General features: G+C 40.0%; 1 protein-coding gene across 2 annotated transcripts in view; it reads left to right on the top strand.

The window, feature by feature from the left end:
* The window catches only part of LOC130368607 (proprotein convertase subtilisin/kexin type 5-like), a 154,266-nt gene that overhangs the window by 1,696 nt on the left and 127,930 nt on the right, over positions 1 to 24,640 (top strand). Inside the window, exons 2-6 of one of the 2 annotated variants that reach the window (XM_056572514.1) lie at positions 211 to 475; positions 6,411 to 6,614; positions 18,617 to 18,685; positions 20,116 to 20,158; positions 23,536 to 23,681. In XM_056572514.1, coding sequence (XP_056428489.1) covers positions 289 to 475; positions 6,411 to 6,614; positions 18,617 to 18,685; positions 20,116 to 20,158; positions 23,536 to 23,681 — 649 coding nt within the window. In that variant the 5' untranslated portion in view covers positions 211 to 288. Of the gene's footprint in view, positions 1 to 210; positions 476 to 5,859; positions 5,957 to 6,410; positions 6,615 to 18,616; positions 18,686 to 20,115; positions 20,159 to 23,535; positions 23,682 to 24,640 lie in introns of those variants that run through there. The other variant, XM_056572515.1, reaches the window with a different exon arrangement.

Below are 24,640 nucleotides of genomic sequence, written 5' to 3'. Positions count from 1 at the left end.
CCACCTTTAGAACACATAGATCCAACAGGTACAGCCCTTACACTGTTACTAGTAGTTCAGTGGACCAGCAGCTAAAATAAGGTCCTGTTCGTTTTGGCTGTATTGCTTTCCCTGAATAATTCTGGAATTTGATCTGAACCTTGCAGGGAAAAGGACGCAAACCGGTTTGACTAGTCTGTGACTCTTATTTCATGCTGCATTTCTTTCAAGGAAAATCTCCCTCCTGTCCATTGTAAGGGTGCACCTGTTGGACAGCAGACACTTTGCAGAAGGACACCGCAAAGAGAAATGGAGCTGAAAGCGTCCATAGTATACAGCTCCTGTATACTGCTTCTTCTACAAGGCTGTGGTCTATTGTCAGCCATGTTGTGTCCAAATGGTCAGTTCGCCCTTAATGCTCAGTGTGTGGACTGCCACTCTAGCTGTGAGGAATGCAGTGGACAGGAGCCATACGAATGCACCCAGTGTGGCATAGGTAAGTGGACTGTGGAGTGCTTTGTGAATGCAATGTGAATCCATTGTATTGCAATATAGTCCTGTATTATGTGCACAGCATGACAGAACTGTCATCAGAATTTGGTAGTTAATTCCAACTGGTAATAAGTAGCCCCTTAAGGCTAGGCTCACACATAAGGGTACAACTGTCTTACAAAATGCAACAAAATAATCAGGTCAAACATGCATCGTTTGTGTCCCATCATATAGTTCTACAGAGTCTTAGAATTGTTAGTACATATACAGAAACTTTGTAATGCACGTCAAACAATTTATATACATTTTATATACACTGCAATTTTTGCTTTGAAGTGAATGGGAAATATGTGCATTTAAAGGGGTAAAATAAATAAATAAATAAAAAAGCTTATAGCATTGCTTACTTGTCTGCCCCATTTTTAAAATCATCAAAATATATATGTAATCCTCTCTACTACCATGTCTTCTTACCATTTCCATGTTGTAATTCCTGGTTGATTAGTTGCTCAGTACTACAGTTCCCAGAATGCATTGCTTTCCCTCAGTTATTTATTACAGACCTCACCCTGTCTACTCCCCTCTAACAGCACTTCAGCCAGCTCCCCATCCAGAACTCTTACAGAACATTTGTGCACACAGCAGACTATTTCTCTGTAGTAAGTAAATCAGCAGCACCTTCTCTAATCATTCCCGGTCTGCTCCTCTGCCTAAGATGTATGTATATGAGAGAGAGTTGGTTATGTGGTGCACCAGGAAAGTTGTGGTGTCTGGGGTGTTGCGGTGATGCAAGTGCAGGGTCTGGTGGTGTTAACCCTTAGATGTCCTGACGCCAGGGTGCAATTTCCTTAGTGTTAATGGTCCTACCGCCAACCGTCCCAGAAACGGTAGGGAAAATAACGGAATGTCCACAGCAGACTTTATGAATAAACTGAAGAACTTTACTTGAAGATTGTATGCAACAGTCTTTACACAGAACAGTCTCTTAAGAGGTAACTGGGATGCAGGTTCCTCATAGGTTTTGCTAGGACTTTGAAGCAATGAGCTTTGATGCAGGCCACTGTGCTACTAATTATAATATTTTAGCTTGTAGTAGTCATACAGGATTTGATAGATTGAGCTTGGTAACTCACGGTTTAGTGGCTGCAGGTTCTAAGGCTTTGGCCTAGATGAATTGAGATTTCTGCTGAGATGTTTGTGCTTCTTTAGTGTCCAGGAGATAAGAGCTAAGAGACCAAATTTAGTGGCTACAGCCCTTTATATAACAAGGGGCTGGACTAAGCTAATTGGTCAGCAAACCTGTAAGTCCTGAACCCAGTGAACTCTGGGTACATCACATGACCCTGTAAGGTCCTTAAAGGGGTACTCTGCCCCTAGACATCTTATCCCCTATCAAAAGGATAGGGGATAAGATGTCAGATCGCCGCGGTACCGCTGCTGGGGAGCCCTGGGATCGCCGCTGTGGCACTGCGCTATCATTACTGCACAGAGCGAGTTCGCTCTGCATGTAATGACGGGCAATACAGGGGCCGGAGCATCGTTAATTCACGGCCCCGCCCCTCGTGATGTCACGGCCCGCCCCCCTCAATACAAGTCTATGGGAGGGGCGTGGCGTTCGTCACGCTCCCTGCCATAGACTTGCATTAAGGGGACGGGCCGTAATGTCACAAAGGGCGGAGCCATGACGTCACCCTGCTCCGTTCTCTGTATCGCCCGTAATTATGCACAGAGCGAACTCCCCCTGTGCAGTAATGATAGCGCAGTGCCGCAGCGGCTTTGCCGGGGTTCCCCAGCAGCAGGACCACAGCGATCTGACATCTTATCCCATATCCTTTGGATAGGGGATAAGATGTCTAGGGGCGGAGTACCCCTTTAAGCAATTATACATTACAACTGTACATCACGTGACCCAGGAAAGGTCCTATACATATATATTTCCTATGTATATACATTAAAGAATACACAATTTATATGAGACGACCAGGGCTAAGCCCTGCAGGAGAGCCCTCTGTGAATGAAGGGACTCTGGCTGAGGGGACTTTAGACAGGGACAGGACCAGGTCCTGTACCGGGACACCACAGTCATGTAGGCTGTAGGGGCTTGTCAGAGGCTGTTACAACACTTGAGCTCATAGACAGGATTCAGCCACACCTCCTGGGACAGCAGAGGATAATGCATCATCTCAAGAGGGAGGGAGGAGACAGGGATCTGCAGACAACACCACACTGCAAATTATAGGACTACACAACTGCCTATTAGGGATATTTCAAGGAAAAACATGCAAAACCCAATACAATTTTTGATAACACTATATTTGTAAGTTTTATTTAAAAATTATTTTTCTGAAACCAGAATATCCCTTTAAAGTGCCTATCTACCCACTGCAGTCCTTTCCTTTCCTTTCTTCCTTGGGACATATTTTTGCCCAGTCCTGTCTCCTTAATGTTCCTTCCCAGCCCCCTCCTGCCTGATTGCACCACACTGAAAATTAACGGACTAAACAACACAATAAGGGGTATTTTAAGGAAAAACCTTTATAGATAAATGGGGCCCTTAGTATCATCTCTTCTGGTGGGCTAAATATATCCCCAGTTCGACACTGCCCATGTCCCCTATATCCCAGACGTTAGAAAAGAGTGTTTGTGAAAGTGATGACAATCAAAAAAAATCATACTGGTTTCATCAAAAAGTGACAGTTTAAAGACTACATTGTTTTTGTGTGGTTTGTTAAAGAAACAAAACTAAACAAAAAAACTAACAAACATGTATTTAATGTGTTTTTACAAGTATTTCCCTGCCATACCTAAACAAAAAACACCAAATAAACAAAAAACAAACCAATGATGTCACTACAAACAATATTTTGTGTGGAGCATTTAGTAATGCACTTTAGTGACACAGCAAAAAAAACAAAAAACGATGCAAATCCTATGCAAAATGAATGGGTGCGTAGGGTCCTATGACTACACCTGGCATAGGCACAGCAAGCTTTTCCCAAATATGTTCACCAAATAGAGTGTCAGCATATCCTGGGTTGTAAATTGTAAAGCAAAAAAAGAGAAACCACAAAAAATTGCAGAGAAAAACGTGTTATGGAAAAGTATATGTACATAAAGTGTGGCAGCGTGTTGATGTTTCCACTGTAAGATGTTTGTGTTACTTTACACCCTGTCAAGCGCTAAACATGAGAAGCTTATATATATATATATATATATATATATATATATATATATATATATATATCAGACTGTTCTCACTAAGTTTTCTTAATATAATATATATATATAAGGTGAATGTACTGGGAAAGCTTCTGATATATGTGTCAAATATATCCATAGGCCCCATTCACCTGATAATGGTCAGAAAAATGTCATACCGTACTTTAATTTTTTTACTATAGGAAAGCATCTGTTTTTTCAATTCCGTTACGGCTCTTAAATGTAATACTGTGAAAATGCTGGGTCCTAATAGCCAAAAATAGGCGATCTCCAAAGGAATATATAATTTTATTTATTTATTCATATGGATATAGCAGCACTGATCCTTTCTTCCTTTTATTTTGGCCCAGACACTTATTAAAGAAGTAGCTCTGACTCCTCAATTTTCCTTCCCAGCACTCTCTGGCCTGTTTACAGTTGCCAGAACTAGCCAGGAAAGCCAAATGCAGCCAAATAGGATGTTAAGTAATTTGTGTAACTCCCATTGACTTTAATGGGATTTGCCCAAACAGCGTAGTTTGTGCAGCTATGTAAATTCATCATTCACATATGCTGTTTACACAGGACAATATAATGATCATTATACTGACTACGCAGAAGAGCATTTTTTGTTCATTGATTGATCGCTGGCCCTTTTACACAAACCGATTATTGGAAACAAGTTTTCCTACTAATGCTCATTCACCCAATTATTGACCTGCATAAAAGGCCTTAATGCAGATCATACGACTGCTGTAGAGTAGTTAAACCAAGATATCTCCTTACAGACAAATGAGTAAACTACAGCTACTCACTTTTATGAGGTGAGCTCAGATATAGGAAGAACTAAAATGAGCCAGTCCTGAAGGCACATGTATACATTTCTAAAGGTATGTTCCCATGCGGCAGATTTTCTGTGGCTTTTCTCCCAAATTTTACCTAATATTTTACCTATCCATAATAGTGGCATAACTGAAAAAAAAAGACGTTTTAAGCACTTGCACACAGCAGGGCGCTGATTTATCAAAACCCGTCCAGAGGAAAGATTGCCCAGTTGCCCATAGCAACCAATCAGATCGCTTCTTTCAATTTGCAGGGGCCTTGTTAAAAATAAAAAAAGAAATCTGATTGGTTGCTATGGGCAACTGGGCAACTTTTCCTCTGCACAGGTTTTGATAAATCTCCCCCAGTATGCTTATTGAATGCATAGTGTCCTCTAGACATTTCTGAAAAGGGGTTGAACCATGAACAATACAGTTTATGGATAAATCAAGCCTTAAATTCTGAACAGTTTTTTGCTTCTCAGGGGAGATGTTAAAGGGGTACTACCATATATACTACAGAGGAAATGCTTTTCTTTTTAGATTTCTCTGATGTCATGACCACAGTGCTCTCTACTGACCTCTGCTGTCCATTTAAATACCAGGAGAAAATCCTCATAGCAAATATATGCTGCTCTGGACAGTACCTAAAATAGACAGCAGAGGTCAGCATAGAGCACTGTGATCATGATATCAGAGAAATCTAAAAAGATAAGCATTTCCTTTGTAATATATAGCCCCTAAAAAGTACTGGAAGGATTAAGATTTTTAAATAGAAGTAATTTACAAATCTGTTTAACTTTCTGGCACCAGTTGATTTAAAAAAAAAAAAAGTTGTACCCCTTTAACCAAGTGCAATTGCAGTCTCCTCCACTACCAAGCAGAGAAGCAGCAGCAGCTTCAGAAACATTTTGCTCACCACACCATGGATCCTTTTCATACCTGGTGGAGAAGAGAGAAGCCAGGCTAAGAATGCTTATACATCAGCTTATACAGTAAAGATATTGAAAGTAGACCCAAGTGGCACTATACCAGTTTTATTTATGGACTATGTCTTAACAAATAAGTGTGAATACAAAAAATTTCATAATTAGGGGCTCGATTTAAAGGGAATCTGTCAGCTCTATATCATGCTCAGAGCTCAAATGTCAAAGAAGCTGTGTAGAGCGACATCATGCATGACTCCTTCCTCCCCCAGCCATTCCTTCCTTGATTGATAAGGGAACTGAGCTGTGCACATCAATCAAATAAGGCAGTGAAGGGTGGGGGAGGGAGATGGCATGCATGATGGACTTCTTTGACACTGGAGCTCTGAACATGATCTAAATCTGACAGATTTCCTTTAAATAAAAGCAATATTTTTCAGGGGACAACCCCTTTAGGAACTAAGAATCCAATTAGCATATGACATGTGAGTGCTAAAAATGTATTTCTTAGTCATGTTACCCCCATGGACACCAACACAGGTAGGTTTAAAACTATTTCCATGTCCCTTATAAAGCATGCCAGCTATCATAAATGTCACCTACAAATCATGCTAGCAGGTCATACACGCTGGAAGATTCCCTTTAGGCTTTTATTTACTTGTGGTATTATCATATGATGATCACACAAGGAATGGATTGACACAAACGATAATTGTACTATAACAAGATAATTTGTAATTATTATGTGACTGGGCAAGATTTGTATCCTCTGGATGTAAACAATAAAGATTTCCATTCACTGATTGCTAGCAGTGATCTTGTATACCATGAAAAAATGAATGCGCAAACTGCATCACTTTTTATTTTACATTCAATAAGCTAATTTAAAATAAAACACTGTACACATGTAGCAAAACTAGCTGGCTACAGTTACATGTTTATTTATTGGTTTATTCATTTATTTATTAACATTTTTACTTAATCTATTTTTAAGATGAAGATGGAAATGAGCGCTTCCTTCATCGCAGTCGCTGTAAAGTCCACTGTCCTCGGGGCTTTTATCCAGAGCGTGACACCTACAGCTGTGAATCGTGTCCGCTAAACTGTGACATTTGCACTTATGCTAATAGTTGTCAGAAATGTAAAAGCAACTACAAGCTTCAGAATGGCGAGTGCTACTTAATCCAGTGTTTGCCAGGTACTGTACCCCACTATATTTATACTAGTTATTTAAAAGAATATTCTCTGGCATGTTCTGCCCTCTTTATGTGTTGATCCTAAAAAAAACCTTGGGTACAATGCCTAGAAGAACCTTTCTCATCTACACACCTTTGTTTACATGCTGCAACTCATCTTACCTACCTTTATCTTCCTATGTACAGTATTTATTTTATTCACTTATACAGCACCAACATAGCTTGCAGTGCTGTACGTGGCTTCAGCTGTTCCTAAGCCAACCCCGCTTTCAGACTAGGACTATATGGCACCATGGATTGCGCAACTTAAATTGCATCTAAAATTTTTGTGCAATTTTTTGACTTGCTTTCATGTGACTTTGTCACAGTTGTGATGACCACGGGGCCGGAGTATCGTCCGTCACGCCCCCTCCCATAGACTTGCATTGAGGGGGTGGGGCGTGACATCATACGGGGGCGGAGTAGTGACATCACGATACTCTGGCCCTGTGGTCGGAGCCTCCAGCATTGCAAAGAGCTCGCAAAGATTTCATGAAAAAATGAATAAAAAGCAATCAAAAAGTCCGATCAATACAACAATGGTACCGATAAAAACATCAGAACACGGCGCAAAAAATGAGTCCTCATACCGCCCCGAACACGGAAAAATAAAAAACGTATAGGGGTTAGAAGATGACAATTTTTAACATATACATTTTCCTGCATGTAGTTATGATTTTTTTACGAAGTACGACAATATCCACCCTATATAAGTAGGGTATCATTTTAACTGTATGGACCTACAGAATAAAGATAAGGTGTTATTTTTACCAAAAAATGTACTGTGCAGAAACGGAAGCCCCCAAAATTCACAAAATGTAATTTTTTCTTCAATTTTGTCGCACAATGATTTCTTTTCCGTTTCGCCGTGGATTTTTTGGTAAAATGACAAATTTCACTGCAAAGTAGAATTGGTGGTGCAAAAAATAAGGCATCATATGGATTTTTAGGTGCAAAATTGAAAGCGTTATGATTTTTAGAAGGTGATGAGAAAAAAATGAAAATGCAAAAACGGAAAAACGTTGAGTCCTTAAGGGGTTAATTCACACCTACAATATGCCTACTTTATGTTCCCATCATTTCATAATCATTCTTTTACTTTTTTAGAATGTTAGAGGGTTCATACGTTTAGCAGCAATTTTCCTGATTTTCAAGAAAATTTCAAAATCTGATTTTTCAGGGACCAGTTCAGTTCTGAAGGGGAATTGAGGGGCTTGTATGTTAGATACCCCCTTAAAGCACCCCATTTTAAAAACTGCACCCCTTAAAGTAGTCAGAATGGCAATAGGGAAATGTATTAACCCTTAAGGCGTTTCACAGAAATGAAAGCAAAGTGGAGGTGGAATATTAAAATGTCGTTTTTTTTGCAGTTTTTCATTTTAATCCATTTTTTTCTGTTACACAGTAGATGTTTACAAAGAAATACAACTCAAGATTTCTTCCCCGAATTCTGACATATGTAGAAATATCCCATATGTGTCCTTTATGCGCTACGTGTTGCTCCCACAGGCCTCAAACAGGGAGACAAGTTGACGCTTCTATTGGTACCATTCTGGGGTACATGTGACACTCTTTTTATTTTTTATGAGGTGGTATACAGAAAAAAATCTATTCTGTGGTTGTTTTTTTTAGGTCGTTAATCATGCAGTATAAAGGACTTGTTATCTTTACTCTGCAGGTTGATACGATTATGGCAATACCAAATTTATATACTTTTTTAAAATATATTTTAGTTCATTTATAGCATAAAAAAAATCATGTTTGTAAGTTGCCGTATTCTATGAGCTGTAACTTTTTTAATTTTTCACTGACACATTTGTGTGTGGTCTCTTTTTTTGTGGGACATGTTGACGTTTTTGGGGGAGACTATTTTTGTGTGTGTTTTTGGGTGCAATATATTTATACATATATATATATATATATATATATATATATATATATATACAATTTATTGTTTTTTATATTTTTATATTTTTTATTACATTTTTTTTCTTCAAATTTTTTCTTTTTTTCCACCTCTTACATTTTTTTTTTAACTATTATACACACAATTCAATGGAGTACACATCTGTACTCCATTGAATTATAACTTTGACTGTCAGTTTTACACTGACAGACATAGGATAGATCGATCTCTACCTTATGGTAGTGACTGATCCTCCTGTTGCCATGATAACAGGCCACTGTCAGGCCTCCGGTTGCCATGGCAAACATTGGCACTCTGCTTTTACTTTTACTCCCTCCCTATGTTACCCTAAAAGACACTGTGGTCACAATGACCGCAACATCTACAGGGTTAACTCAGGATCGGAGCGCTGTGACAGTTTAAAGTTATCAGGTACATGTACGTGGTGATGCGGGAAGTCATCATTGTGTAAATGGGTTAAAGAGAATCTGACACCCTGTTCACCTGCTCAATATACTGGGTTATAGTGCGGGTGAACAGCTTTACAATGAGGGAACACTTACTTAAATCCTTTCAGTATATGCCGAGTTCTGGGACTGTAATCCTCCTGCTGCATTGCTATCCAGTGCACAATGGAGGCATTTTCACCCAGCTTCCCTGACTCCTCCCTATTCTCTGTCTGCCCTGCTCCTGTCATTATTATACTAATTGGGTGAGCTCACAGAAAGCAGAGCGCTTGCACGGGGCATTCATTAGCATATTAATGAAGGGGGCGGACCTGATGGAGAACATGGAGGAAGAAGGGAAGCTGGGTAAGCCGGCTCCCTGCCTCCATTGTGTGCTGGATCGCTATGCAGCAGGAAGATTACAGTGCCAGAACTCTGCATAATATGGATAAATATTGAATATATGTAAATATTATTGCACAGTAGCCCTTTATAACCAAGTAACTCTGCAATGAGCAACTGTATCAGTGACAATAACACTACTAGATGTACTGCTTAATCAAACTGTATGTAAAGGCATGAAAATATGAGGAGCCAAAATGCTTGTACAATTTACTATATGTGCACAATAGTACAAAAAGTATTATGACCACTCAATTCAAAAATCGCACATATTAAAGATATGAGCAAACAAACATCCAATACTAAAGCTGAGCTACTGTGTGTGACGTATCGCACACAGCAGGTCAGCTGGTACAAACACGACCCCCTCCATTCATCTCTATGGGAGAGGCGGAGACACAGTGTTCATAGAGATGAATGGAGGAGGTGTGTTTCGACTAGCTGATGTGCTGGGTACAAAACCCGCTCTAGCAGCGCAGAGCCGAGGCCGAGCCAGTGCCCTGTAAGGGAGACTGCGAGGGGTACCACCGGCAATCAGACATCTATCCCCTATTTTGCTTGATTATAATTCTCTTTAGCAGAAGTGGTCTGTATGAAAGGACAATGATAATGGAAACATAACTTCTTGGAGACTTATTTAAAGGATACCATACTCTCTAAGATTAATGGTTCTGTGACCACAACATTTTTTCTGGACAACTTGGCCAAAAATCACAAATTAGCCAAGTTTTTATGTAGACACATAGCAAAAGCTATAATGACTTATAAATATCATATGTGCTACTTTATATGTCTATAACTTATATATTAATATAAATGCATTACTACTATGGACTGTGATCTAGAAAATGATGATTTTTGTAGTCATAATAATCTATACAAGTGTTTCCAGTGTACAAAAAATCACAAAGATGTAAAAAAAAAAACTTTAATGAAAAACTTTATTTTGACATATTTTAACATATTTCTAACAACTGTCAATAATTTGCAGACAGTTGGTAACCCTGGCAACAATCCTTGTTCTTGTAATCAGCGGGGATCCTCTTGAACAGATTCACATTAATCACATATGGTGCATCCTAAATATTTGCCATAAATCTTAAAAAGTGTTAACTCCCTTCAATAATTTTCTGTATATTATGCAATATATCACACCATATAAACTATTCTTGGTATTTTGTATATAATTCTCCATACTTCTTTTGTGCTTTACACCAATAAACTCAATTTCATAATCGCACACTTGTCCTTGCTTGCTTATACAATTGTTAAGGCTAAGTTTTCTGGCAGTTTTTGAGCCAAAGCCAGAAATGTATTCAAAAAGAATAGGACATATATAGGAAGGACTTATACTTCTCCCTTGTGGATCCACTTCTGACTTTGGCTCAAAAACTGCAGTGGCAGATATCCAAAAACTGCCAGAAAAAAAAACCAAGTGGAAACTTAGCCTAATAGATACATTTCAACCATATCTTTTCATGTTCTGTATTACTATTATAGCAGGCATGCTATATGACTTAACACTGATAATCGTAAATTGAGTGGACATGAGCATTTTAACTCCTCACCTATAATTCTGTCAATAAATAAACGAAAACACTTCAGATTCGCTATTCAAATCTGAAGAAATAAATTTGACTCCATAAAGGTGTGACCTGTTTAAAAGAAACACATCTATTGCAGCCTTCTGTACTGTTCAGATAAGATAGCACAGGTGGAAGGGATTGTATAATAAAAATCTCCTGCTGGTTATCTGAGCGGTACATGTGGCCAGGATACTGAATACATCAAAAACATGTTGATTCTACACATTTTATTACATCAAAGGTTGCTACAAACCATGGGGAGCTGCCAGGCAGCATAGCAAATGTATATGTCAACTTATTGGAATATCCATGTTTAAGCTATTAACTCCAATGATCAGGACATTGTCATTTTCTTAGTGGCTCTTAAATTACAACTGCTGTGAAAATGAGAGTGCTTAAATGTAGTATTTATGGGACTGGAATTTTTGAGTTTTCAGGAATGACTCTTTAAGGCATGACAAAAAACAAAACAGTTGTGAGGTGGGACTTCAATTTTTTCCTGAACATATCAGATGAAAATCTGTGGAATGTGGAGGGTAAGGCCCCCCCCATAAACATTAGTGAAAAGTTGGCCAAACCCACAGTTTTCGGTAGGACCGGCCAACCATCTAATGTATATGGAGGTCTAATAGGAGATGTGAGGGGAGTGGAGGATTAGCCATGTTGAATTTTAACTACCAACCCTTTTGTTTTCGGGAAGATAAGCCCCTGCTAAAGCTGTTTGGCACCGGCTTACATCCCCTCTCCCCATTTAGAACACATGAACGTTTGTCAGAGTGAAATGTTTATGGCATTATTGGGGGAGATAGCTGGTGGCTGAACTAACATTGACCAGCAGCTATTAAAGGTGTATGCGCATGTTAAGTCAATACCTTGAACTCTTTGACATGTTCTCTTGGAGGGAGACAGGGGACAGCCACAAAGGCAGCAAGTTGACCCCTGCTTAGCCAGCATAACCTTTTTCAAAAATTTGTGCTACTATCGCTCCGAAGGCAGAGCAGGGGGAGGGGAGATGAGGAGCCGTGTGCGTCCTCTCTCCCCTGCTCTGCCTTCTTTCTGCCTTGCAGATCTGCTTCCTCCGGGAGGGGGATATGAGGGGGCGTGGCTTGGGGCATGGCTTCTTTCTCCTGTGCAAACCTGCGTCCTCTGTTCTACCTTCGCTCCACCCAGCGCTAGCTTCAGAAACCTTCGGAGAGCTGAGGGGAGGAGCAGTCGCAAGGCGAACTATGGCTGCGTGCCCACAGAGGGGGCTCGGCTTGCCACCTGTGGCATGCGTGCCATAGATCCACCATCACTGGACTAGCCTTTACTCCCGATCACATCAGTGAGCCCTGGGCACCTATGACCTTGTTGATGATTTATTGGCTTTTGTATGTACTAGTATCATAGTCTAGCCTATGACAGACTCTGTAAGATTCCTATACTTATCAAGTTCTCCTGCTTCTATTTCGTCAACTTTTAGAATTAACTTAACTTCCAAATTAACTTGCTGCCCAATTTATCCCAGCCCTTGACTCATGCCATTGTCATGAGATACTCGATGTTATTCGCTTCACGTGTTTAACCCCTTAAGGACTCAGGGTTTTTCCGTTTTTGCACTTTTGTTTTTTCTTCTTTACCTCCTTACCTTTTAAAAATCATAACCCTTTCAATTTTCCACCTAAAAATCCATATTATGGCTTATCTTTTGCGTCACCAATTCTACTTTGCAGTGACATCAGTCATTTTACCCAAAAATTCACGACGAAACGGAAAAAAAAATCATTGTGCGACAAAATCGAAGAAAAAACGCAATTTTGTAACTTTTGGGGGCTTCCGTTTCTACGCAGTGCATATTTCGGTAAAAATGACACCTTATCATTATTCTGTAGGTCCATACGGTTAAAATGATACCCTACTTATATAGGTTTGATTTTGTCGTACTTCTGGAAAAAATCATAACTACATGCAGGAAAATGTATACGTTTAAAAATGTCCTCTTCTGACCCCTATAACTTTTTTATTTTTCCATGTACAGGGCGGTATAAGGGCTAATTTTTTGCGCCGTGATCTGAAGTTTTATTGGTACAATTTTTGTTTTGATCAGACTTTTTGATCACTTTTTACTCATTTTTTAATGGTATAAAAAGTGACCAAAATACACTTTTTTGGACTTTGGAATTTTTTTGCGCGTATACGCCATTGACCGTGCGGTTTAATTAATGATATATTTTTATAGTTCGGACATTTACGCACACGGCGATACCACATATGTTTATTTTTATTTACACAGTTTTATTTTTTTTATGGGAAAAGGGGGGTGATTCAAACTTTTATTAGGGAAGGGGTTAAATGACCTTTATTAACACTTTTTTTTAACTTTTTTTTTGCAGTGTTTATAGGTCCCATAGGGACCTATAACACTGCACACACTGATCTCTCATCCTGATCACAGGCGTGTATTAACCCCTTAACGACGCAGGACGTATATTTACGTCCTGCGCCGGCTCCCGCTATATGAAGCGGGATCGCGCCGCGATCCCGCATCATATCGCGTCGGTCCCTGCGCTAATCAACGGCCGGGACCCGCGGCTAATACCACACATCGCCGATCGCGGCGATGTGCGGTATTAACCCTTTAGAAGCGGCGGTCAAAGCTGACCGCCGCTTCTAAAGTGAAACTGAAAGTGACCCAGCTGCTCAGTCGGGCTGTTCGGGACCGCCGCGGTGAAATCGCGGTGTCCCGAACAGCTGATCGGACACCGGGAGGGCTCTTACCTGCCTCCTCGGTGTCCGATCGACGAATGACTGCTCCGTGCCTGAGATCCAGGCAGGAGCAGTCAAGCGCCGATAATGCTGATCACAGGCGTGTTAATACACGCCTGTGATCAGGATGAGAGATCAGTGTGTGCAGTGTTATAGGTCCCTATGGGACCTATAACACTGCAAAAAAAAAGTAAAAAAAAAGTGTTAATAAAGGTCATTTAACCCCTTCCCTAATAAAAGTTTGAATCACCCCCCTTTTCCCATAAAAAAAATAAAACTGTGTAAAAAAATAAATAAATAAACATGTGGTATCGCCGCGTGTGTAAATGTCCGAACTATAAAAATATATCATTAATTAAGCCGTATGGTCAATGACGTATGCGCAAAAAAATTCCAAAGTCCAAAAAAGCGTATTTTGGTCATTTTTTATAACATTAAAAAATGAAAAAAAGTGATCAAAAAGTCCGATCAAAACAAAAATCATACCGATAAAAACTTCAGATCACGGCGCAAAAAATTAGTCCTCATACCGCCCCGTACGTTAAAAAATAAAAAAGTTATAGGGGTCAGAAGATGACATTTTTAAACGTATAAATTTTCCTGCATGTAGTTATGATTTTTTCCAGAAGTGCGACAAAATCAAACCTATATAAGTAGGGTATCATTTTAACCGTATGGACCTACAGAATAATGATAAGGTGTAATTTTTACCAAAATATGCACTGCGTAGAAACGGAAGCCCCCAAAAGTTACAAAATGGCGTTTTTTTTTCGATTTTGTCGCACAATGATTTTTTTTTCCGTTTCGCCGTGCATTTTTGGGTAAAATGACTAATGTCACTGCAAAGTAGAATTGGCGACGCAAAAAATAAGCCATAATATGGATTTTTAGGTGGAAAATTGAAAGGGTTATGATTTTTAAAAGGTAAGGAGGAAAAAACGAAAGTGCAAAAACGGAAAAACCCTGAGTCCTTAAGGGGTTAACACGCCTGTGATCAGTGTTATCGGCGCTTGACTGCTCCTGCCTGGATCTCAGGCATGGAGCAGTCATTCGTCGATCGGACACGGAGGAGGCAGGTAAGGGCCCTTCCGGTGTCCTGCAAGCTGTTCGGGACGCCGCGATTTCACTGCGGCGGTCCCGAACAGCCCGACTGACTAGCTGGGATACTTTCACTTTCGCTTTAGAAGCGGCAGTCAGCTTTGACCGCCGCTTCTAAAGGGTTAATACCGCACATCACCGCGATCGGCGATGTGTGGTATTAGCCGCGGGTCCCAGCCGTTGATGAGCGCCGGGACCGACGCGATGTGATGCGGGGTCGCAGCGCAACCCCGCTTCATATCGCGGGAGCCGGCGCAGGACGTAAATATACGTCCTGCGTCATTAAAGGGTTAATGTTGTGGCTGATTGGTTTATATACACAGTTGCAAGAAAAGCTAATAAATGTGTTATTATATTTTTGCATTGATTCTGCTGTGCAGAGCTTCCCAGGTTCAGAGCTGGCAAATGGATCCATAAGTGGCCACAGAGGTATCCTGCCTAGGCCTATATCCACACACCAACCTGTACTCAAAAGCACTGTGCAGTAGGAAAGGAATGTCTTACCACCTACCTAAGCAAAAGTGCAAGAAATGTGCTACTTGGAAAGCCCATTTAAAGGGGTACTCCGGCGCTAAGACATCTTATCCCCTTTCCATAGGATAGGGGATAAGATGCCTGATCGCGGGGGTCCCGCCGCTGGGGACCCCTGTGATCTTCCACGCCGCACCCCGTTAGAATCAGCCCCCGGAGCATGCTCGCTCCGGGTCTGATTACTGGCGATCATGGGGACGGAGCATAGTGACATCACGGCTCCGCCCCGTGTGACGTCACACTCCACACCCTCAATGCAAGCCTATGGGAGGGGGCGTGACAGCTGTGGATAGGGGATAAGATGTCTTAGCGCTGGAGTACCCCTTTAAAGATATAAAAATGCTGTAGCATTTATGTCCTTTACTGAGCTCATTTTATTAGTAATCAATAAAGAGATGTGGGTAATTCTAAACAATTCACTTTTTCTTTCAACTGTATGGCTTTTCCACTACTGAACTCACCAGACTGAAACCTATTTGTGATGTCATAAGCACTTAACTGACACAAACAAAGCTGTGACATCGCAAGACAGTTTACCATGGCTTTTTAGAAGATTCCTCATCTTTGTATAACCCACTAATAATCAGATCGATATGTAACCACCGGGTTACATCAGTAAGATTTTGCTTATTATGTAACACTGTAGTTAAAAAATACACAGAAAATCCCAAGTGCTTTATTGTGTACATGTCAACAGAGTGTCCCAACTAGTATTTAAGATCATGCAGATAAATATTACCTAAATAATGATATGATGGGGTATAATATGGATTGGAAGACTGTACATAACAATTTTTATAACTATATTATATATCTGCAAGCCTCTCCGGGGAGAGTACTAAGGAATCTACCAAGTGGTTGTAACAAATCCACTCTGAAGTGTCAGCTGCTAAGGCTAGCCAAATACATTTCACAATCAGACATAGAATTTCATTAACTTTAGTATGTATTATTCTTGCCTGTCTGTATCTAATATAATAAAATCTGTGACTTGTGCTTCTGGATAAGCCTCCTAATTTTAAACCCTTTTCCTTTTGCATTTAAAATTTGACCTCTTTTCTAACTATCTACTTATATCCACATCAGGAAATGCCTATAATTTTTACACTAAATATGTTTATAGCTTATAATGTCACTTTTGACATATCTTTAGCCAATATCAGTGTATCAAAAATAATTTGTCAACTTGTCAACTATACTTCAGCACACAAGGATTCTGCAAAAAGAAATGCTTCTTACAATGTGATTTAATTGGCAAGATTTCCCCCTGTAGATATCCCCAGTAGGTAGGTTTCCCCATAGCCAAATAAATAAATAAATCTCTCGGCTCCCAGTTTCTCCACAGTCACCAGCACTTTTTTTTATCTTCATGGCCACAGGCAGCATCATGCCTGTAGCTGGTAGAGGTTTTAGAGAGTTAATCTCACAGCCAGGGTAGGCACTAGTGCAGCCATGACACCAGCCCAAAGCATTATGGTTTAGGCTAAGGTGCAGGGGTGTCATGTGTAGTCAGTACTAGTCAGCAAATAAGGGGTAAATCAGGGACAGACCAAGAGTCAGAAACCAAGAGGACAGCAGAAGTACAGAACGTGACTCAAGGGACAGTCAGGTCACAGGCAAAAGGACAGATAATCAGATAATCAGCAGTACATACAGACAGAATGCTATCTAAGGGTAAAGACAGCAAACACAGACAGGGACTAAACAGACTAGCTGGGTGAGATTGGCTAATATTCCAAGGCCACAATTGACCTGGGCATCGCTACAGCAAGGCAGAAGCATCAGCCAAACCTGGGGGAATTTATCCCTCCTGCTGGAACCAGATCCATTCATTACAGTTACTTCCTGATGCACTTGGGTAAGATCAGTGATGTCATGGGTAAGATCAGTGAAGCTCCAGACCTCTAGTGGTTAAAGATATAAAGTAGCCTGTAGCCTAGAAGGTGAGTACCACTTTTAAGTATAAGTGCATTCTAAGGAAGTGCCTACAGTTACAAGGGTCGCTCATGAAAGTAATACAGTTGAAAGGGGTTAAAATTGGTTAAAACTGTGAAACCACCCCTTTGGGTATGCCCTTATCACTAAAGTGTCACATTTCTAAAATAATAATAATATATGAGGCTAATGCATTTTGTAAAAATAATTTGAACAAATGAATAACTTTTTGGCTTTCTAATCAGCATGTACTTTAAAAAATAAAAAATGTAACAGGCCTAGTCTGGAACTATGTAAAGAATATTTTAGGCCTTGTTTATTAAAACTGCTGGGTAAGTTCACGTTGAGTAATTTGATCAGAATCTCTGCTCGCAGAATTCCGCGAGCAGAGATTCCATCCGGTAGCCGCTGCTGAAATCCTTTGGCAGTAGGACTGTGCAGACCCGCCCTATCACCACTGACGGCAATGCAGTGCGTGCAGAATTCCATGGAAAAAATAAACAGGTTCATTCTTTACGTGGATCAATTTCAGTGGTGGAGTTCTCTGCTGCTGAAATTCCTAAACATTTCCTAAAAGGAAAACTCTTTTTCTTGCCCTTAGCAAACGATCAGAGCTCAGCCTTCCTTTTTTAAATAGCTCTGGTAAATTGAAAGCTTAGTTCTAATTGGTTCATATGGGCAACAATAACAGATTTTCTTTAAGACAGTTTTCATAAATTTGCCCTATTGTGTTAATGAACATATAAACCCACAAAATTAGTAACACACACATTTTGCTTCTGTAAGTGTGATAGACTCTGAGCGGAGCAACAGCATACATGCTTGACTAACGCAACACTCAAAATCCTCCTTACTGCCATGATGCCTTGAAGGGGAACAGGGGACCTGGGACACCTTTTTTTAATGATTGTGGAGGTCAAGGGCGTAACTATAGGGATGCAGAGGTAGCAGTTGCACTGAGGCCCTGGTGCCTAAGAAGGCCCCAAGGCATCTGCCCCATAAAAGACTAATATAATAAATGGTACATGGGGCCCAGTTGCCTATTTTGAAATGGGACCCAGAAGTTTCAAGTTATGCCACTGGTGGAGGTCCCATCAGTGAAGCTCTCAGCAATCGTCTTTCTGTCATTTCTCCATTGGGTATGTAAAAAAAGTACTTTGTGGGATAGCCTGTTTACAGATCCGCGTCTAGAATTGTTATGTAAATGTCAGTCAATGTCTCGTTCATATGAACAACATACCTTCCCTAGGCCTTTATTCGAGCATTAGATCAGTGGGCTTATACAAATAATTTCATGTTTTTATCACACAATAAAGGACAAATGGAAGACCCCGAAACTGGAGAATGTGTTGACTGTGAAACTGGATGCAAAACCTGTGAAATAGGTAAGACAAGAAAAATGTCAGTAACAAATACTGATCCAATTCAGGACACATTTAAAGAAGTAGATAAAGAGACTGTCCAGCACTATTTTCTTTTAGGTGGCCAGAAGGGGTAACAGGTTCCCTTTAAAAGCCCCTCCGATAAGTAGAATTTCTGCAAGGAAATCACTACTGAAGGAGACGAACTAGAAAAGACTTGTTTGGGCCAAATAACACAAGCAGTGGACTTTAGACCAGTGGAAATCTATCATTTAGTTAAAACCAGAAACAGAAAAGATAAATGGATAATGTCTGGAAGGGTGATTTCTACCTAGAAACATAGATGAAGAGATGAAGGTATATCAGTGCCTTGCTGGTGACTTTTTTGGTAATTTATACAGAAATGAAGGCTAGCATAACCAGGATGGCTACTACATCATTCTGCGGCACTGTTCTTTCTGGTTTGCATTTAACTCAGTTGTCTCAAACTGTGGCCCTCGGCCCTCCGGCATGCCCGGAGTTAAAATTTTGCAACTTCCGTAGAGTCCCAGTTTGAGATCACTGATTTAAATAGACTACCAACAGGACAAGGACCAAAAACACATCTAGGTGATCTGGGATCTAAATTGTAAAAAAATAGACTGATGGAGAGCTGAGGTAGTCATCCCGGCCTTTACAGTTCCCTTACCTAACCCAATAGAGATGGTTTGGGATGAGTTAGGGTGGGTTCACACTACGTTTTTGACATACCCGGATCAGAGGAGTGGGGGGAGTGAAAACCAGTGCTCCCGTATCCCAGCCGGACCCAGCCCCGATCTCATTCATTTGAGTTAGCCAACCGGAGTCAGATAGTGACTCTGGTTGGCTCATTTTTGCCCCGTATCCGTTTTTGTGACCAGACCTAAAACCGTGGTACCACGGTTTTAGGTCCGGTTACAAAACGGGATACGGGGCAAAAATGAGCCAACCAGAGTCACTATCTGACTCTTGCCGGCTCATTCAAATGAATAAGATCGGGTCTGGGTCTGGCTGGGATACGGGAGATTTGGTTTTCACTCCCCCAAAGCTTGATCCGGTCCCTGTATGTCAAAAACATAGTGTGAACCCACTCTTACACTGGGAAGTCAAGTAGCAGACAGGTACTTAGCTTACTTGTGAGCTCCTTCAAGTCTTTGTAATAGCATCCCTGTTGGCTTCTTCATGAAGTGAATGAATAGAGAGAGAAACGTAAATGCCAAGAGCTCGCTAAGCTAATATCAGGGCAAATTCTAAAAAATAAGATAGTTGTATCAACTTTTTAGGTCATTTTGTATTTCCATGTGTTTTAATTCTTACCGTCAATGACTTATACAATTACTTAAAGGCTTTATCATCACCCCATAAGTAATTTCTTGCGTAAAAGCAATAGATGGATTCATCCAAATTGAATAAACATAATTTTTTCTTCTGTATAGATGATCCAGAAATCTGTCTCAGCTGTCTTCAAGGTTACTTTCTGTAAGTAATTTATATTTTTATACTATTAGTGAAACACATTGGGGAAGATATGAAGAAAAGTTGCTGAGTTGCCCATAGCAACTAATCAGATCGCTTCTTTCATTTTGGAAAAGGCTTCTGAAAAATGAGAAGCCATCTGATTGGTTACTAGGGGCAACTCAGCAACTTTTCCTCTGGACAGGTTTTGAAAAATCTCTCCCATTATTCCTAAGTTTTGTGAATAAATAGTAGAAATGTAATAAATGTTATCATAACAAAAATATGTGTAACATGTACAGTAGATGTAAAAAAAAAAAAAAATGATCAGGGAGTTTTCCAGAAGTTGGACATGTACTGATCACATACTCTTCCATCAAACATTAGAAATTCTTTATATTTCCATTAGATGTCCAATATATTTTAGATCTATGCAATTTATTTTTAGCTATATTTGTTAACTTTATAACTATATTTAAGTCAGCAGCCATATACAGTGTTATGAAGTCATAAGAATAAATCGGGAAATTGAGAAAACTGAGACTTTATGGTGTAAACAGTGTTCACAAGGTGATGAGCTCTATCCTCATTGTTAAGTGTAGGAATGATCCCTCAAAAATTACAGCTTATGAGATGAATATTATATCTTAGAGAAAAAATCTACACAAAAAACAGAATAAGACCAGGATGCCAGATTTTCCAAAGAGTGTTGAGCACGAGAGAGTCACTGTAAAGTAGATGTGTATTTAGAGCTACTCCAGCCCTGCCAAGCAATGGAGAACCTGGGAATTGAATTTAGATGTCTAGTCCTCATGGCTTCATGTGCATACTTGGGGGCATTTTTTACGCCTGTGGTAGACGTAAACTGGCAAAAAGTTGGATCTAAATAAATCCATCAAGCCAATGCTTGGCGGGGAATTCATTTAGTGTGAGATACTGATCTTTAATAAATCCCTCATAAGTGTGAATCCTTCCTATGTGGCAAACACCTTTCTACAGTGGTTTGGATAAGAATCTATCCCCGTACAGAAAAGTGCTAGAGCAGGGTTAAGCATCTGAGTCCATTAATCACCAACCATATAGGGTATATCCTTGGGCATTCCTGAAGCATCACCAACCATATAGGGTATATCCTTGGGCATTCCTGAAGCATTTGGAATAATTTACCAACCTGGCCACAGTGCCTCTAGCAAAGATTGGACATAGCAGGGTATGTTTTAGCTCACTTATAAGGGTTATTGTATCAGCGAAAGAGTATTTTACAGTAAGTCTCATGAAGCGTGTATAAGAAATTGAATAGGCTTCATGCCATTGTTGGTTAGAAAATGATTCATTTAAATCTCTCTCCCAACTCACCACATGCAATCAAAATGGATCGGAGGTATTATTATCTAAATAATTCATTATTATACACTCGGAACTTGGCAAGAATTTCAGAAAAACTAAGTATTTGACCCATGGAGAAAAGATCTTGAATGTGGTGGATGCCTGCTTGCAACCATGTAGTGAGGGAAACATTTTCTGAAGGAATTGCTTCCAAACATGGGTTACGTCCCTTCTGTGATTCTAAGTTACCTCAACAGTTGACAATAGAGTCACAGAAGAGACGTAACCCAAGGATGAAGACAATAAAAGAAGGGTGAAATGGCCTCGGTTTCTAAAGCAACCCAGAGTTTCTCCGTATTATACATCCACCAATGTTTTGTTTTGTCTAGTATAGTATAGCAGCCATGTACAATATAAGGAGCGAAGGTCAAGTAGTCTTAGTCCTTCATAACTCTTTTGTGTAGTCATAGTGCAAAAGGGAAGTCTTGTCTTGTTTACTTTGCAGTATAAGGCAATTTCGGTTAGGTATCCACATCTGTTTGATGTTGCCTTAAAGTGTTACTGTCATTCAAAATAACTTTTGATAACGCGAGCTGACATGTCAAAAGTTGTTGATTGCACCGGGTCTCACTCCTGAGACCCAGTGCAATTGTGAATTATTAGCTGGGGAAGCATACGACATTGCGCTTCCCTCCCTGGCTGGCTGAGAGATCCATGCATTTCTCTGCATATAATTTTGGCCGGCCAGGGAGTGGAGTGCAATGTCATATGCTTCCCTGGCTAATAACATACAATTGCAGCGGGTCTTAGGAGTGAGACCCAGTGTGATCTACCACTTTTGACATGTCATATCGCATTGTCAAAGTAGTTTTGTTAATTACAGAAACACTTTTTAAAGCGGTACTCCGGTGGAAAACTTTTTTTTTTATCAACTGGTGCCAGAAAGTTAAACAGATTTGTAAATTACTTCTATTAAAAAATCTTAATCCTTCCAGTACTTGTTAGCTGCTGAATTCTACAGAGCAAATTCTTTTATTTTTGGAACACAGAGCTCTTTGCTGACATCACGAGCACAGTGCTCATCGCTAACACCTCTGTCCATTTTAAGAACTGTCCAGAGTAGGAGAAAATCCCCATAGAAAACATATGCTGTTATGATTTTCTCCTACTCTGGACAGTTCCTGAAATGGACAGAGATGTCAACAGAGAGCACTGTGGTCATGATGTCAGCAGAGATTACTGTGTTACAAAAAGAAAATAATTTCCTCTGCAGCTAATAAGTACTGGAAGGATTGGGATTTTTTAATAGAAGTAATTTCCAAATCTGTTTAACTTTTTGGCACCAGTTGATTTAAAAAAAAAAAAAAAAAGTTTTCCACCGGAGTACCCTTTTAAGGGGGAATTAAAATTTTGTTCTGGCTGCGAATGGAGATGAGATTGGAGCTTATTTGGATTCTGGCAACCTGACACGGTTTCCGCACTGAAATGTGTTAAGTAAGCAGTAGGTTATTTATTTATTTATTTTTGCATGATTTATTTATATGGCACAGATTTTCACTGAAGACAAATTCAGGTATAATTCTTCTGTGTAAATGTGTCATTAGGGTTGTTGTTATGTGAAATAGGAACAATTAAGTACAAAATGAATAAATACTTATGAGTACACACTTTCAAGGGGACAGGTTGTCTTCTTGTGTACCAATTTGTTTTATTTATTTTTTTAGCTGATTTATGTTTTTTTCAACCATAACCGTATATGTTGTACTGGAGGATACATTTATGCTGGGAAATTGACATTTCTAGCTACATTGAGATAGTGTGTCATCCATTGAGAACAAAGTTTTTTGTTTTGTTATATAAGGGAAAGAGAGCATGGGAAACAGGATCACAGATTTCATTAATACTGGATCATCTTATGCATTCTTGGATCTTAACATAAAGAGGTTATGGCTGTTAAAACATCATGTGACTTGTATCTAGTCAATCAGTATATGAGCAGTCAGTGTCTTGTTAGTACAGGTATCTTTGTAAGGTTTATTCTTGTTTCATTTGTTTAACTGTGCATTTTATTTTAGGTACCATCTACAATGCCGAAAACATTGCCCCCAGAAAACGTATCAAGACAACGGAAGGAAAATGTGTCTTGCTTGTCTATCAGGGTGCATTGAATGCCAGAATGAAACACATTGCTCTTCCTGTCAAAGTGGATACTATTTGCACGGTAAGAAACGAGCTGTAAGGCTTATCTACCACTTTCGAACATAAATGTCTTGTTCTTATTTATTTAGTGGTGAATGTTTCAACTGGCTGAGATAAACGGGCAATACACACCCTGCTAATTTTTACTTATAGTCATGGCCAAAAGACTAAAAATAAACAAACAAAAACCAAACCGCCATAACATTTCATAGAAAATCATGTTTAGTTTTTTGCTAATATGCACTTTTATATACATAGTTTGGCTAGTTTGTAAAGTAAAAATGTCTTATCATTCTTATCATTATAGTGTACTTTAGTATAAATATCCAGAATAGGAATATAACACCATGTATATTTTGGAGAAGCTGATTTTAAAGGGGTAGTCCAGTATTTTGTTTCTTATCTCCTATCCAAAGCATAGGGGATAAGTGTCTGATCATGGGGGTCCAATTGTACTTGTATCACTCCAGTTCTCCAATAGAGATGCATGATTGGGGCATTTCGACTCCCCCACTCCATACATGAGAGCCAGATCGCCATGCTGGAGATCGATGGGGGTTGCAGTGGTTGGGACCCCCGCAATCCTTTGGATAGGGGATAAGTAAAATACTATCCTACCTATTTAAAGGGGAACTCTGCCCCTAGACATCTTATCCCCTATCCAAAGGATAGGGAATAAGATGTCTGATTGCGGGGGTCCCGCTGCTGGGGACCTCTATGATCTTGGCTGCAGCACCCCAAACATCAGGTGCACGGAACAAACTTTGCTCCGTGCCGGATGACTGGCGATGTGGGGCGGAGGCTCGTGAAATCACGGCCACACCCTGCTCGCGACATCTCGGCCACTCCACCTCCCATAGACTTGTACTTAGGGGTGTGACTGACGTCACAAGCAGGGCATGACCGTGACGTCAAAAACCCTCCGGCGCTGCACCCGATGCTCTAAAAAATCACTGGGTGCAGCAGGGAGATCTCAGGGGT

Source organism: Hyla sarda, chromosome 4 (assembly GCF_029499605.1).
Source record: "Hyla sarda isolate aHylSar1 chromosome 4, aHylSar1.hap1, whole genome shotgun sequence".
Classification (NCBI taxonomy): Eukaryota; Metazoa; Chordata; class Amphibia; order Anura; family Hylidae; genus Hyla; species Hyla sarda.
This window is presented reverse-complemented; position numbering and strand designations above follow the sequence as displayed.